The sequence below is a fragment of the Miscanthus floridulus genome, chromosome 4, assembly GCF_019320115.1.
Source record: "Miscanthus floridulus cultivar M001 chromosome 4, ASM1932011v1, whole genome shotgun sequence".
Classification (NCBI taxonomy): Eukaryota; Viridiplantae; Streptophyta; class Magnoliopsida; order Poales; family Poaceae; genus Miscanthus; species Miscanthus floridulus.
This window is the reverse complement of record NC_089583.1, coordinates 16,944,036-16,958,450: the sequence shown is the minus strand read 5'-3', so window position 1 is coordinate 16,958,450 and position 14,415 is coordinate 16,944,036. Positions and strand designations below refer to the sequence as shown.

The window sequence follows — 14,415 nt, the reverse complement described above, 5'->3', positions numbered from 1 at the left end:
CTGGTATTTCATCAAACAAATTAAGTGCAAACTGCCAAACATACCAGCGTCCTTGCTTTGGTAAGAATGTAATTATAGAACAGTGTCACGGTTTAATACTTCAAGTTTAACCAATTATAGTTAAAAAATATAAATATTTATAATATCAAATAAACATAATTAGATTAATTACGAAATACATTTTTATAATAAATTAATTTAAAATTATAAAAGTGAATCTCATTTAGTAGAAATATGGTCAAACCGTGAAGCACTGACACGCGTACCCTTCTTCCACGGATAGAGCTAGAAGCAAACAATCAGCCTGTTCGGTTGGCTGGTTCGTTTCGTTGCTGGTTTGTGAAGAAGTACTGCTGGCTGTTTTGTGTGAAAATTTACGATCGTTTACGACAAGCCACAGCCAAACGAACAGGCTGAATGGCTCAGTTTGGCAATTTGCGTCAATAACAGTCCTGACGTACGTGGGATCGTGGGCGTGACCGACCTCTATGGCACTCCGTGGATGATGCGTCCATCGTCGGACTCCATGGATCTGCCGCGTCAATCTGAAAGTGACGATGCCGTCGTCTCCTTGCTCAGTTTGTCCTGCCTCCTCCTCTCCGAATCACGCAGACGTGTCAGAGACTGACAGCAACGAACTCAGCCGGCAACACCCCAAAGCGCAGTCAACACCGCACCATCAGCACAAGCAAAATAAAATAAAGGCGTGGCCGTGGCTCCTCCTCACTCTTGGCTCTCACTGATTTTTTTGTCTTTTTCCCCTCTGGTTGCTTCTCCTCCTCGCTGACAACCGGCGGCGATCCCCACCCTCTCCGCGGGCACCAGCGGCGGCTAAGCCGATCCCCCTTCCAATCCGTGTCTCGCCACGCCAGGCGGAGGGCATGGGCGGCCCGGGGGACCCCAAGCAGCGCGCGACGGCGGCGGCGCCCGGCCCCTGCGTCGTCCCCGACGACGCGCTGGTCGAGATGTTCGGCCTCCTCCCGGCCAACTCCCTCCACCGCTTCAAGTGCGTCTCCACGGCCTGGTGCGGCCTCGTCACGGACCCGCTCCACCGCCAGCGGTACGCGCAGACTCTCGCTGGGTTCCTCTGCGCCGACGTCGACGTCGCCGCCGCCGCCGCCGCCAGCGCGTGCGAGAGCTGCTGCGTCGCCGGCCACGGCGGCGCCGAGAGCTCGCGGCGCGCGTGCTCGCACGCCACGGTCCCGGAGCGGAAGAAGACCACCACTCGGCGGCGGCGGTTCGTCAACGTCTCCGGGATGGCGGAGCCGCTCCCCGACGCCTCCTTGTCCTTCCTGCCGCCTCCCCCCGACGACGCTGAGGGGTTCCGCGATGCGATCCTGGACTCCCGCGACGGTCTTATCCTACTCACCCGCGCCCGGAGGCATGAGGCCCCCGACCTCCACCCGCCGGCGTGCTACCTCGTCTGCAACCCGGCCACGGCGCGGTGGGCGGCGGTGCCGGGCTCCGGCTGGGTCCCCAGCGCCTCGCAGCGGACGGCGCTCACGTACCTGCTCTTCGACGCCTCCTCCTCGCCGCACGAGTTCCACCTGCTCCAGTTCCGGCTCGACGACATGGACTCGGTGCGGGCGGTGCACACCTACTCGTCATCGACGGGGGCGTGGGTCGACAGGGTGGGGGCCTGGCGCGACGGCGGGTGGCGGGACTGGGGCCGGGGCATGGCGCTGATCCAGCCGGGGACAGGCGCCGCCGTGGCCCGCGGCGCGCTGCACCTGGTGGTCGACACCGACGGCACGTCGGGCCCCAACAACCTGGTGGCCGTGGACGCGGAGGGCCGCACGCGAAGAGCCATCCCGCTGCCGCGCCGGGACGTGGTGGAGAAGGACTGGCACTCGGTGTTCGTCGCACGCGGGTCCGGCTCGCGGGGGGAGGGGGGGCAGCTGCGCTACGTCATGTGCGTGCGCCCGCCGCACGGGCGGCTGTCGGAGGAGGCGCCGCTGAGGATGCTTGTGTGGGTGCTCCAGGACTACGACGCCGGGGAGTGGGTGCTCCGGCACGCCGTCGGGTTCCCGGAGCTGTTCGGGGGGAGGTTCGCGTGCCAGTTCCGCGTCGAGTACAGCGTCGTCGCTGTTCATCCGGATGGGAGCTGGGTGTTCTTTGTCCGGCACTGGGACCGCAAGCTGGTGGCCTACGACATGGATCGCAGGGAGGTGCGTGTTGTCGCTGATCTCGGTCCCGGTGGCGGCGATCTCGGCGATGAGCTTCCTGTCCCGTATGTTCCTCTGTACAAGGAGTCAGCCGCGCTGACGAACCAGCAATGAAGGTGTTGTGTTGGATTCAGAGCAGTAAACTACTCCAGTTGGGATGCGAGACAGGTTGGACAGGGAAGGCTACCAATCATGCCCTTAGGTGACACTGTGCTACAACTGAGTAAAATGTTGTTGCTCTATGACGTCTTTCGTAGAAACCATCGTTAGAAACATCTCGGGGTTAGAGCATCTTCAAGAATCTTTATGAAACTCACTCTCTAAATAATTATTTTGAAAGTCAATTGCATATAACTTCTCCTTGTGCATGTAATAAAATGTGCTTAATGAAGATACGATAAGTCCCCCAAAATATTCTATCCAAGTTTCTTGGGGACCAATTTGAAATTACCATGATTTATAGATATCATGTTTAAGTGGGATTCAAATGAGTTCCAGTTCCAAATCCTTAATTAAATCAAATCTAAAATTGGTTTCTCTCTCCATTCTCCTTCCTGGACCGGCCCAACTCTAAACTTCTGCCCTTTCTCTCGTTGCTTGGGCGCAGCCCATCAATGGCCCGAGTTTTCCACCAGCGACAAACAAAGCCCATGACCTATTTATCCAATTCGTTTTTACTTTTTCAAATTAAACTGGCCCATCCAATAGCCAACATTGTATAATGACCACAAATATTTATAATTTAATCTTACTAAAAGGGTTTATGCTAGACGCAGCGAAAATAGATTGTCTTTGGTACTAATGCTATTGTGGGTTTAGACGTAGTTCTAGTCCCTCAGATTTGAAACTATGGAAAATATAAGACCTTTTCTATCTAATATAAGCGGAAATATATGCCGATTTGAATCAATCACATGTACTGCTATGATCCCTATGATGAGGTTAAGATTGCACAGGACACGTTATTTGATCGAAAATGGACATTTCGTTTTCATTATTGCCATATTAGTGTTTACTTGACAAAGTAACGAAATGATAAAGAGAGAAGAAAGAAGTTTCATATAGATGAAACTACTTGGCATAGTTTCGAATGCAAATGCACTCTATCTTATCTTGCGTATGAAGGCCTCCTTTGAAACAAAGAAAACAAATGAAGGAATTCTAGAGCAGTTAAATCCTGTATAGTAAAGTATCCTATAAACTCCCTTTGGAACAATGGATTGTGCTCCTGTAAATGGATTTTGTAGAAATTTTACCAATAGATTGAACCTCATAAAAATTCCTTTTGTGTCTTTCGCTCATCGAATTCCTTATGCATTTTTCTGCGCTCCACCCAAACGTTCAGTCTTGTAGTTTTTCTGTGTTTTCCCGATTCATAGGATTAACATTCTATTATTTCCTTTTTTCTATTTCTGCATTTCTAGAATCTTGTGTTCCAAAGATGTTTGAAACAAAAAAAAAAGGAAAAAAACATTAGAAAGGACTATTTATATAGCCAATTAAATGCTACTCCCTTCGTTCAAATTACAAGATATTTTGGCTTTACTAGATACGTTGTATTTGTTGTGCACATAGATATACACTATGTCTAGATACATAGGAAAATCAATGTATCTAAAAATGCCAAAACATTTTATAATTTGGAACTGATTTAGTATCTTGCACGTGTGGCAATCTTGAAAGCACCTATTTTAAAATCCCATTTCAAATTGGCTGAAAACATATCAGAATATATGTCTTTTGGCATTTCTTTCTTTTTGTTAATGATTTTATATATATTGTCGGAATGGTAGCACGTGTGTGCGGATAAGACTCCAGAATATCAAAGATGAAACCGTTAGTACAAGGAAAAAGAAAAGAAAGAAGAACATTAATTAGGCACGTACCGGAGTACTCTCTCCGCCTTAAAATAGAGGTCATTATGAAATACATACATATCAAATATTTCAACTTTAACTAGATTTATAAAAAATACGTGTAATATTTATATCTTTAAATAAGTTTATTATAAAATTATATTTAACTATCTACCTAATAATACTAATTATGTATTATAAATTTTAATATTTATTTATATATATTTAATTAAAATTAAAAATATTTGATTTCTCGAGAAGTCATAATGACATCGGAGTGAGTAGTACCTTTTCCGAATTTATATATCTTGAGGTACTAGTACTTGCTAGAAAATGAAAACTAACAAAAGGGGAAAAAAAGGGGCAAGAAAAAGAATTCCCATTCGGACGACACGTGCTTGTAGCGTGCGGCCCGTCCCCCAGATATATAGGATGCTCCAGATACCTCCCTTCGCTTCCCATCTCAAATCGGCTCTTCGCATCGCCCTTCTTCTCTCTAAACCCTAGCCGCCTCGCGCCTCGATCCGAGCAACCTTAGGTCTCCGCGCGAGGTGAGCCGCAGCCGCCACCTCTCCCCGCCTCGTCTTGTCGGGACGCGATTCGCGCTACTGCGCTGCGCGGATCGCTGCGGAATCTCGGTTTTCCTGATGGGATTTACCTGCTGGTTTGCCGTGCAGGTGGTTCCGATTGACTTGGCCCCAAGATGGCGGAGGACAAGGTGGGGCGGATCTTCGTCGGCGGGCTGTCGTGGGACACCACGGAGCGCACGCTCGAGCGCACCTTCGGCCAGTACGGCAAGGTCATCGAGGCACAGGTACGGCGACGGCTCTGCCCTGCCGTGATGCTTGTGATTTGAGGGGATTGTAGTTAGTTTAGTTGGGGGGTACCCTGTTTTGGTGTGGTTTGACGGATGTGCTCCTCCCAAACAAAGGGAGTCATAGAATAAGGTTGTTTTCGGGGATCACCCCGTTATATGGATCAATTTTTATCCTACCTGCAGATATAATTTTATATATACCGTAGAAAATGAATCCTACCTGCAGATATAATTTTTATATATACTGTAGAAAATGAAACAATTTTCTTTGTGATACAGAAATACTACAGACTTAAAATATATTTTTTTTGTTCGATCTGGGGGAAACAGATGATTAAACTGCTTGTTAACTGTTTTAACTTGGGTATGTTTAATTTGGTTACCAGAACATAGAGTTTTATTGAATTGTTACTAGTTGTCTGTTGTCACCATTCTGATTATGTTTCCACCATTCCTAGTTATAGGTAACTGAAATGTGTCTCATGACTTTAGACCTTTAGTAAAGTTATTATTACTATTATACATAATGTGCATGCTAAGTTAAATAATGGCAATCCCTTGCAGTAAAGGCACATATTTCTATTTTGTTGTTTGTATCAAGGGACATTTGAACCTCATGGTTGCAAGTTGAAATTGTTTGATAAACACAGTAATGGTCAAAAGAATTTATATATCAATAAACTGGAACAAGTGATGTTTCTTATTTGTGTATGTTAGGGCTTGTTTTTCCTCCCTCTTTTAGTCTTACAATTTCAATCTAATAGCAGCTGCTGATTCACAGAGGCTGCAGTCACTTCCATTTCTATATGTTAGGAAGTTAGGAAAGTTGCAGGAAAAGAAATTCACTAATCAATTGAGCTCGCTGCTTAGCATTTTTGTGGTGATGGGTTCAGTAAAAATCAATTGGAGGCATATACACTGTTAGATTCAGTTTTGCTAGATGTGCTCTGTTTTGTGGACAGAACCAGAGACCTGTTTTTGCCATGTTAGTACTTAAGATAACTGCATGGTTTAGATCACAGAAAAGAATCATCACCAGCATGGTTAATGAACTCCACAGAAGTAAACATGGTTGCCAGCGCTGGACTGCACTTGTGGCAAAATTTTGTTGCTTCATTCTTCTGGATCAGTTTGATAAGAAAGGCAGAGAAACCATTTTTCCTTTCAGTAGTGAGGCAGAAATGGTGATGCTGAGGAGTGTTGTATGCTCATCTGTGCCTACATCTGCTTCAAAGAGCATTATTCCCCGTGTCCATTGTGCATTTCCCATTGCAATGGAAATGCTTAGTTCTTCATGCAAAAGAAAAGCCAGGAATAAAAAAAAATTGCATTTAGACTTCCAGATTTGTTTTTCTGATTCTGAAGGATATGGCAGGGTAACTAAAATCTACCTGGTCATGTTATAGTTCACCTCTAGTTTTGTCCCTATACAACTGACCAAAAGTAATCGGTCTCAGTTCAGTTTTCTGGATTGGATACTGGTTCTTGGAGCACATGGTCCTCACCTGGAAGTGTTCAGACTCATCAATGTCGTTTGTGGTCACATGCTTGATTCTTCAGTTCTGACTTCTGACCTTTGGCCGTAGTAATCATTAGTGTTCTTAACCAAGTGGATGGTCACAGCAGATTTTGATTTGCATACAGTATTTGAGCTGTGGCATAAGGATCGACTGTTAACTCTTGTACAGTTGGGATGATTTCACTGGTTTTGCACAATGTTCATTAGCTGTTTGATATCATACATCACCCTAGTTTGCATGTTGTTCCTATTGATAGAATTTTTGGTTGCTCACTATTATATATAGTTTCTGTCTTCCCATTGGTTCATTTTCATTGTATTGATAGGTTGTAGTGGAAAGGGAGACAGGCCGCTCGAGGGGATTTGGATTTGTCACATTTTCAGAACCTCGGGCTGTGGATGCTGCCATTCGGGGAATGCATAATGGAGAACTGGATGGCCGTAATATTTCTGTGAACAAAGCTCAACCTAGGAACTCTGATGATGGCTATGGATATGGTGGTGGTGGTGGTTACTCGTCTGGTGCCAGAGGTGGATATCGTAGTGGAGGTGATGTAGTTCCAGCAGCAAGTGATGATTGTTTCAAATGTGGCCGCCCTGGACATTGGGCTCGTGAATGCCCTTATTCAGATGGAAGTGGTAGAACTGGAAGGTACTCTCCTGGTTCAAGGTATGGTGGTGGCACTGGGGGGCGTGGTGACCGCTTTGGAGGATCAGATCGTTTGGCTCGCTACGATGATGATCGATATGATGGTGGCCGCTATGTAGACAGCAGGGATACTTATTATGGTGCTGGGCGTGATCGTTATGCTAGTGATCGCTATGCGCCAGCAGCAGACCGCTATTCTGGTGACAGGTACAGTGGTGCAGATCGTTATGCGTCCAGTGGCTTTGCCAGAGAAAGGAGCTATGAGAGAGATGGAGGGAGGTCCAATGGAGGTTACTACCGTGATGATCCGAGGGGCACTGGTGGCTATGGCAGAGGTGGTTCACGTGGCGGCGGCAGCGGTGGCGGTGGTGGGCCTGCTCGCTTTGGTGGGAGTTACCGAGATAGGCCTGCTCCATATGACCGTCCTAGCAGGGGAGGGGCAGCTCGTGCTTATGATGATCGTTACTGAAGAATGTTTCCTTGAAGCAGAACAGAGATATCTGTATTTTCAGTTATGCATCAGTATTTTATATTTGCCAGGTTAATCCTTCAATTAGTTATTCAGCAGTGCAGTTTGTCTTATTAGTCTCCAAAGACAATGGTTCAGTATGCGAGTTATTAGTATGTTGGTACCATAATCTGTAGGCAGTGTGGTCCTGGTTCATTCGGCATGTTTGTGTAATTACTTGGAGTTTGCACTAAATAATGAACTAATTGCAGTATGTGATCTTTGAATTAGCCTGTTCTGCTTACTGAGACAGCTGTGCCACATTTTGCATAACTTTGCACCAACAATGCTGAGATGTGCTGTGCGGCATCTGTGGAAATGGGTGTTTGCTCTGATATTTATTTGCCGGGCAATCAGCACTTTGTTCAGCTCTTGATGCCATTGAGTTTGCCGGTCTAAAATCTGGAAGGTGTAAGATGATGAGAATGTGAAGCTCAGAAAGCTGTGGTTAATGCAGGCAGGTGATGGTTTGTTGTGATACTTTCCTACTGCAGATGAATGCGTTCTGTTCAAATTTACTTGCGATGTCTGGTGCAGATCAGCGGATGCATCTGGCTTGTTTGCTTTGATTTCTGGCTTACAGCTTCTCGTGGTGATAAGTAATCAGTTCTGACTGAACTTCTGCGTTTCAGATCCAGAGATAAATATGCAACACATCAAGTTTATGCTGGGTCCAATGTAGTTGCGAATTGCCCTGGAAACAATTCTGTGGCTTATTCCATGTTTTAAATTTTCTTTGATTTGAAGGGTTGTTATTCGTTTAAAGATTATGGCGGCATGTTCACGGTTAAATCTAATTGGGTGCCACTGATTATTCATTGAAGGTGGATTGCACACAGAAGAGAACGATGTGTTCACCATACAAGCGATGATACCCAGTCGTCTTAGCAGAAACTGTGAACGTGGCTGGAAGTTACAGTATTGAAGTGCGAAATACGCTTTTTGGTTGGTGTATATGCATGTCGCTCCTCATTTTCACGTGTTACACAGACTTCCAGAATTCGCAGGACATCGTAATTCGAATAATGGCAGTATAATTCAGGATAGCGTCTGCTATAGCATATAAGATGTCCACAACAGCAAGTATCCAAAGTTTGAGCGTTGCTCATCCGGATGACATCTGCGAGCTCCAATTAGCTAGTATCCAAAGTTTGGGCGTGATGTTGCTCTGTAGGTACGGGTGGTGTGGGAACGCCGGAATGAGGAATTCAGGGAGAAGACCGGTACTTGATAGGGAATTCACGGGGAAAACAGTTACTTTCCACGGAATTCAGAAAAGAGACTAGCCAGTTAGGCATTGATTGCAATCTAGGCCTGTTTGCTTGATATCCAGGCAGCTTTGCTCAGCATGTATTCCTAGGCCTCCGATTTTGTACGTTTGGGGCTGGCTGGGAAGCTGCCCAAATGCCCAAATCCGATTCCTGGGGCTGTGGGCAAGTTGCCAGCTAGGCCACCAAGAAAACAGCCCGTGTGTGTGGGTGGCTGCACTAATGAGATGACTACTAGAATGGGGTCACAAAGACACTATACTTAAACAAATGAATTGTACCTCAAATGCCAAATAATGGAGGAAGTTTGATTAATTAATGCATGCATTTAATCACTTAGTAGATTAGTAGAAATAAAATTAGATAGACAATTGAACACTACGGTAGAATTCCTTCAAATGCCAAATAATGGAGAAATTTGATTAACTAGTACAGATGTTCGATCACTTCAAATATAACATTTCATAACAAATTTACCAAGGTACGATAAAAAAATGTTTTCGAATCAAAGAAGACAACCTCTGCCTCCAACTTTAGGGACTCTGCTCATGACAATAAATTAAAATAAAATACATGTTGCCACACTGATAGTTGCCTCTCTCTTATTCGACGGTTCACACTGACGTGCAACTGTGCATCAACTTGTAGCGAACAACTTACAGGTTACGAGACCGACTTAATAGAAGTAGTTGCTCTGCCACATGTATCATTGATGGTCTTTGATCCACATCAGGGTTAAGGCATTCTAAAGCGATCTTTGCTAGACTATTAAGAAGCTCTAAATTGTTTGCCACTGCAATTTCATCGTCGAACAACTCGGGTACCCTTTTCTCTTTGTGAGCTTCACGAAAATTCTTTACTAAGGTATTATTGTCAGAGTGCGTGTCCTTAACACCCTTTTTCCTACTTACAAGTTCCAAGATCACAACTCCAAAACTGTAGACATCACTTTTTTCTGTTAGGAGTCCTGTTAGCTTATATATTGGATCCATATAATTCTTGTCACCAATGATTTCTTCTGTCTGTTGTTTATCTTTTGCAATCAATCTCGATATGCCAAAGTCGGAGATCTTTGGCATGAAGTTGTCGTCCAAGAGTATGTTTGCTGGCTTAACATCACCATGTAGGATTTTAGTATTGGTCTTTGAGTGCATATAAGCTAGACCGTCTGCTGACTGTGCAGCAATACTCAAACGCACATCCATGCTGAGAGGCACAGACTTGTTGCCGTGAAGAATATCTTCAAGGTTGCCTCTGGGGATGAACTCATAAACAAGCATCGGGCGATCAACTTCTAGGCAACAACCTATCAGCCTAACGATGTTTTTGTGAATGACTTGAGACTGGATGATGATTTCATTTGCGAATTGTTCATTCTCTAGCACAGTACCACTGACGGGCTTCTTTACTGCAACCATTTTATTATCAAGGAGGCCCTTGTAAACTTCACCGAAGCAACCTTTTCCAATTAAATTGCTCTCTTTTAAAATTCCCTTAAGCTCTTCCTTTTTAAAAAGCTTTATCATTTTTGCTTTCTCCGGTATAGGCCCGCCATTCTTTTCGTAGAACTCTCTCATCTTCTTTTTCTCTTTGCGAAGAAGAATGAGGAATATCAGAGCCGCCACGATAAAGAAACCACCTATCACGCCTGCACGGTTACAAAACTAATTTAGTATTGTTGTGTGAGGTAGTAAAATAGAAATAATGGTTTTTGTATATTTTTTAAAGCTAGCGTTGGAGCTCTTGCCATGAGCGGCTGATGACAACACCAACAACTTGATGAAATAATGTCAGGTGAATTAGTCGAATTTGCAGAAGGGACGAGAGGTATTGCTCTGAATTTGGAATCCAAAAATGTTGGGATTGTATTAATGGGCGATGGGTTGATGATACAAGAGGGAAGTTTTGTAAAAGCAACAGGAAGAATTGCTCAGATACCCGTGAGCGAGGCTTACTTGGGTCGTGTTATAAATGCTCTCGCTAAACCTATTGATGGGAGAGGCGAATTGTCGCTTCAGAATCTCGCTTAATTGAATCTCCTGCTCTGAGTATAATTTCTAGGCGTTCCGTATATGAACCCCTTCAAACAGGGCAGTGTGGATTGGAAGTGTAACTAGTCATGTTTATTGAGAATGCAATTATGCTGTTATTTGGTAGTGGTATAAATCTGATTCATTTTGTTCTTATTTTTCAATAGAAAGACACAAGGGAGACCACTACACTATAAACGTGAGCACTATGATTTGAAACTGGTGGGTAGAGTCATGCCCCCACAACTCCAACAGCGCACCAAGAAGTGGTTCTTGTGTTATTTTTCAATACAAGTCCATGAAGTTTTTCTTTTCCTTTGGATCTGTCTGTCAGTTCTTGATTTGATAAACATGATGGCAAGAACCATAAGAGTATGCCCTTTTTTATGATACAAGAATTTTTCTCAAACAGTTTGTAGAATAAGTTTTCAATATGCAAGTCGAAACATGATTTGTGTCTTCAACTCTTTTATATATACCCGTTTCTGCTGAACCAATAATAACAGTTAAAGCACATGTTCCTTTTGAGGCTGATAATTTATAGGAATATTGTTTGCGATGGATTATGCTAAGGGTTAGTAAACAAATATTATGAACGTTATCCTAGACATAAACTAAAACCATGGAAAATAGTTCTCTTTTTTTTAAGAGGCAAGAATTGTATTCATCCTTCAGCAGTATTATTCTTAGAGTACTCTTATATTCCTATTATGAGCAAACTCTGATATTTGGCTCATACAGGGTACACTCGGTCAAATTTAATAATGGAAATAAAACGTAATGTGTTGTGTCATATCGTAGGATGGGATTCAGAATTTAGATAGCATTGGTTGCAACCAATGGAGTTCCAATAGTATGAGGAGATTCGTGCAACAAGGTGGCCTCGTGATGACAAAACATTCCTCCTAATTAGAAATGAGACTACACACAAAAAAGAACAGAAATGAGACTGCTGACCAAAATTTCTATACCAAATTTTCATATAAACCACCTTCGGCATGTGACAAGTGGCATTACTAATCTAGAAATATCCTTTTTCCTATGCACGAACGATCCAATTAAGGGCTCCTCCCCGGCTCCTCCGGAGGAGCCCTGTCAAACGTTTTTTTTAGAAGGAGCCATTTTTAGACCAAAGACCGTTGGTCTCGCTTTATAGAAAGCATAAGAAGGAGCCATTTTCAGTGAAAAACAGTGGAGCCGGAGCCGTTTTAGAGAAAACGGCTCTGGCTCTTCCAGAGGAGTCCTGCCAAACACCCCCTAAACATCATCCCCCATGTTCCTTTAGTTTGGCAGTCAATAATTCACAGGAATAATGTCAGTGATCGATAGATTATGCTAGGTTAGTCAATAAGTCAACAAACATAATAGTAAATTCTCTCCTTCTAGGCTACCCTTTTGAATACCCATGCTCAATCTTGGGCCTACCAGTAGTGATGGTAATTCCACTTGTCAGATTCTGAGATCTACCACGAAACCATGCATCCATGATATAGAAATGTAGATTAGTTCCTATGTATTTTCCCGGAAATAAGACGCAGTTTTTCTCATAGTTGTTTGGAGGTATCTTTAGTTCCTCGGATGAAACTTACAATAATGCTACCAAAGAAAACCTAAAAAAAATGCATTCTAGGTGTGTATAGAAAATGATTATAATTAGATAGTCTTGAGCTATGCTTAGCTTAGTGCTTACCTACAGTCATCTTTGCTGCTAGGGGGAATACCGCTTGACAAGTTCCTTTTTTCCCGTCGCCTTTCATTCCAGGTTTGCATGGACAGTCATACCCTAAAACTCTATCCTTGCATATCCCATCACAAGGATACAAATCAGGGCGCTTGCATTCATCGATGTCTGGACACAAAAATAAACGTTAAGTTATTAAACACGAAGCAGTTATGGAAACCCAAGCATGAGTTGCTTATATGTTTATATTAATGGTAAAGTCCATTTTTTTTTCAGCCTCCAACTTCCACGGCGGTCTGATTTTTAACCTTGAAGTATGAAGTCGGATACCACACACCGTCCAACTATCAAAACCGGACAAATAATTCGGTCCTCTAGCTAGATTAAAAGGTGAATTTTGTTTTCTAAAAATAATAAAAATCTAGTTTAATCTCTAATAATTCATAACTGAATAATTTAAAATAATAAGAATGAAACCACCACTAATAATTTTCTTCTAAAATTATTATCTATCTGTTGGTGCATGCAGTATTTGGTTCTTATTTGTTTTAATTAAATAATGAGCATGGCTATGAACAATAAAGCCAGGAACAAAAATAAATAAGTTCTAAATAACTCTAAATAGATCATAAACAGATAGATAATATTTTTTTATAAAAAAATTCGGTACTAGTTCCATGATATTAATTTAAAATATTATAATGATTTTTTAGAGATTAAACTACTTTTTATTTTTAGAAAATAGAAACCACCTTTAAAACCAAGTGAATTCCCTCATTGCCACTATAATTTGTGGATTCCATGAATACCATCCAAATTTCTTGTTTTCCTTGACTATCACTATTAAATTTGCATTCCTTTAGTTGGCATTTCTGTCGTATTGCCGTTAACCTATTTTTGTCAAGAATTACAGTTTTACCCCTCTCGTGAAAGCTGCAGGTCCTCACCGGCGGACGACCCCGCGCACCTACGTTTTTTGCCTCATCGGCAGCTAAGGGCCCGGCGCCCTAGCCCCGAAGGCCGTGCACACCTAGGAGGTTGCGAGATCCCTAGCCAGCCGCGAGCTCACCACGGTGGCTGCATGCGCGGCACCGCGAGCCTTGCGCAAGCTGCCGCAAGCTTTGCCCGGTCGCCCGATGTTTCCTGTTTTTTTCGATGAAGAGATATATAGTATAACAGAGAAGTTGTGGGTCCCTGTTGTCATTGGTGTCACCGTACAGAAATGACAGTAAGGGAAACACAAATTTCATACGATGGCACTGAAGGGAAGTTGAATATTTGACTGACATTCAGAGAAGTCCTATAATTTATAGTGGCAATAAGGGAATTTACTCAAAAAGTAAGCAATATATGACCAAATTTGGCAGTTTCTCCGGTCGGAGGGCGTTTAGTACATACCCGGTCGGAGGGAGTGTTCGGCTGGGATTAAAAACACTGTTCAAGCTAGAAAAACACTATTTATACTAGAATGTTGTGAGAAAAAAACACTGCTCTGGCTAGAAAAATAAGCTGAACAAGCCGGCTTAAAGTGCAGCCGAACACTCCCTATGTTTTTGAAAATTGGATTGTCATGTAAGTTGGAGGATGAAAATTAGATTTTACCAATATATTTCCTTGGAGTAAAAAAAACGTTACCACGTACCTTGACATCCGTCAAGGATGTAAGGGTTGCCCTCATAGTACTCCCTCATAGTACTTCAAGCACTTGCGGACATAGCCATCGGTAACGTCGGCGCAGGAGCTGTTGCCGCTGACGCACGCGTAGCCGAGAGGCGGCTGCTGGCCTTGTCCACAGGATCATCGGCTCAGGTGAAATCACTCATCAATCTTGCTGAGCATCCGTTAGTATTGTCGAGCACCCACTAGCCGTGCCGACCACGAACAAGCGTTGTCCGTCCCCACGCATTATGGGCTATGGCTAG

The 14,415-nt window shown here is 43.6% G+C and overlaps 2 protein-coding genes and 1 pseudogene across 2 annotated transcripts; 2 read left to right on the top strand and 1 right to left on the bottom strand.

Moving 5' to 3' along the window:
• The first annotated feature begins 715 nt into the window (after positions 1-715).
• On the top strand, positions 716-2,567 carry LOC136551042 (uncharacterized). The gene has a single exon (XM_066542640.1). The coding sequence runs from the start codon at positions 882-884 to the stop codon at positions 2,277-2,279; it is 1,398 nt and encodes a 465-aa protein (XP_066398737.1). The 5' UTR covers positions 716-881; the 3' UTR covers positions 2,280-2,567.
• A 1,884-nt stretch (positions 2,568-4,451) lies between these two features.
• Positions 4,452-7,744, top strand: LOC136549483 (glycine-rich RNA-binding protein RZ1C-like). The gene is made up of 3 exons (XM_066540785.1): positions 4,452-4,572; positions 4,699-4,835; positions 6,684-7,744. The coding sequence occupies exons 2-3, from the start codon at positions 4,725-4,727 to the stop codon at positions 7,473-7,475; spliced, it is 903 nt and encodes a 300-aa protein (XP_066396882.1). The 5' UTR covers positions 4,452-4,572; positions 4,699-4,724; the 3' UTR covers positions 7,476-7,744.
• Positions 7,745-9,276: 1,532 nt separating this feature from the next.
• Positions 9,277-14,287, bottom strand: LOC136548128 (wall-associated receptor kinase 1-like; annotated as a pseudogene).
• Positions 14,288-14,415: the final 128 nt, after the last annotated feature.

Bases quoted from the DNA above. Each gene is read 5' to 3' on its own strand.
- LOC136551042 (XM_066542640.1), top strand. From the start codon at position 882: ATGGGCGGCCCGGGGGACCCCAAGCAGCGCGCGACGGCGGCGGCGCCC.
- LOC136549483 (XM_066540785.1), top strand. From the start codon at position 4,725: ATGGCGGAGGACAAGGTGGGGCGGATCTTCGTCGGCGGGCTGTCGTGG. The intron at 4,836-6,683 runs GTACGGCGACGG...TTGTATTGATAG, and splicing joins GCAAGGTCATCGAGGCACAG to GTTGTAGTGGAAAGGGAGAC.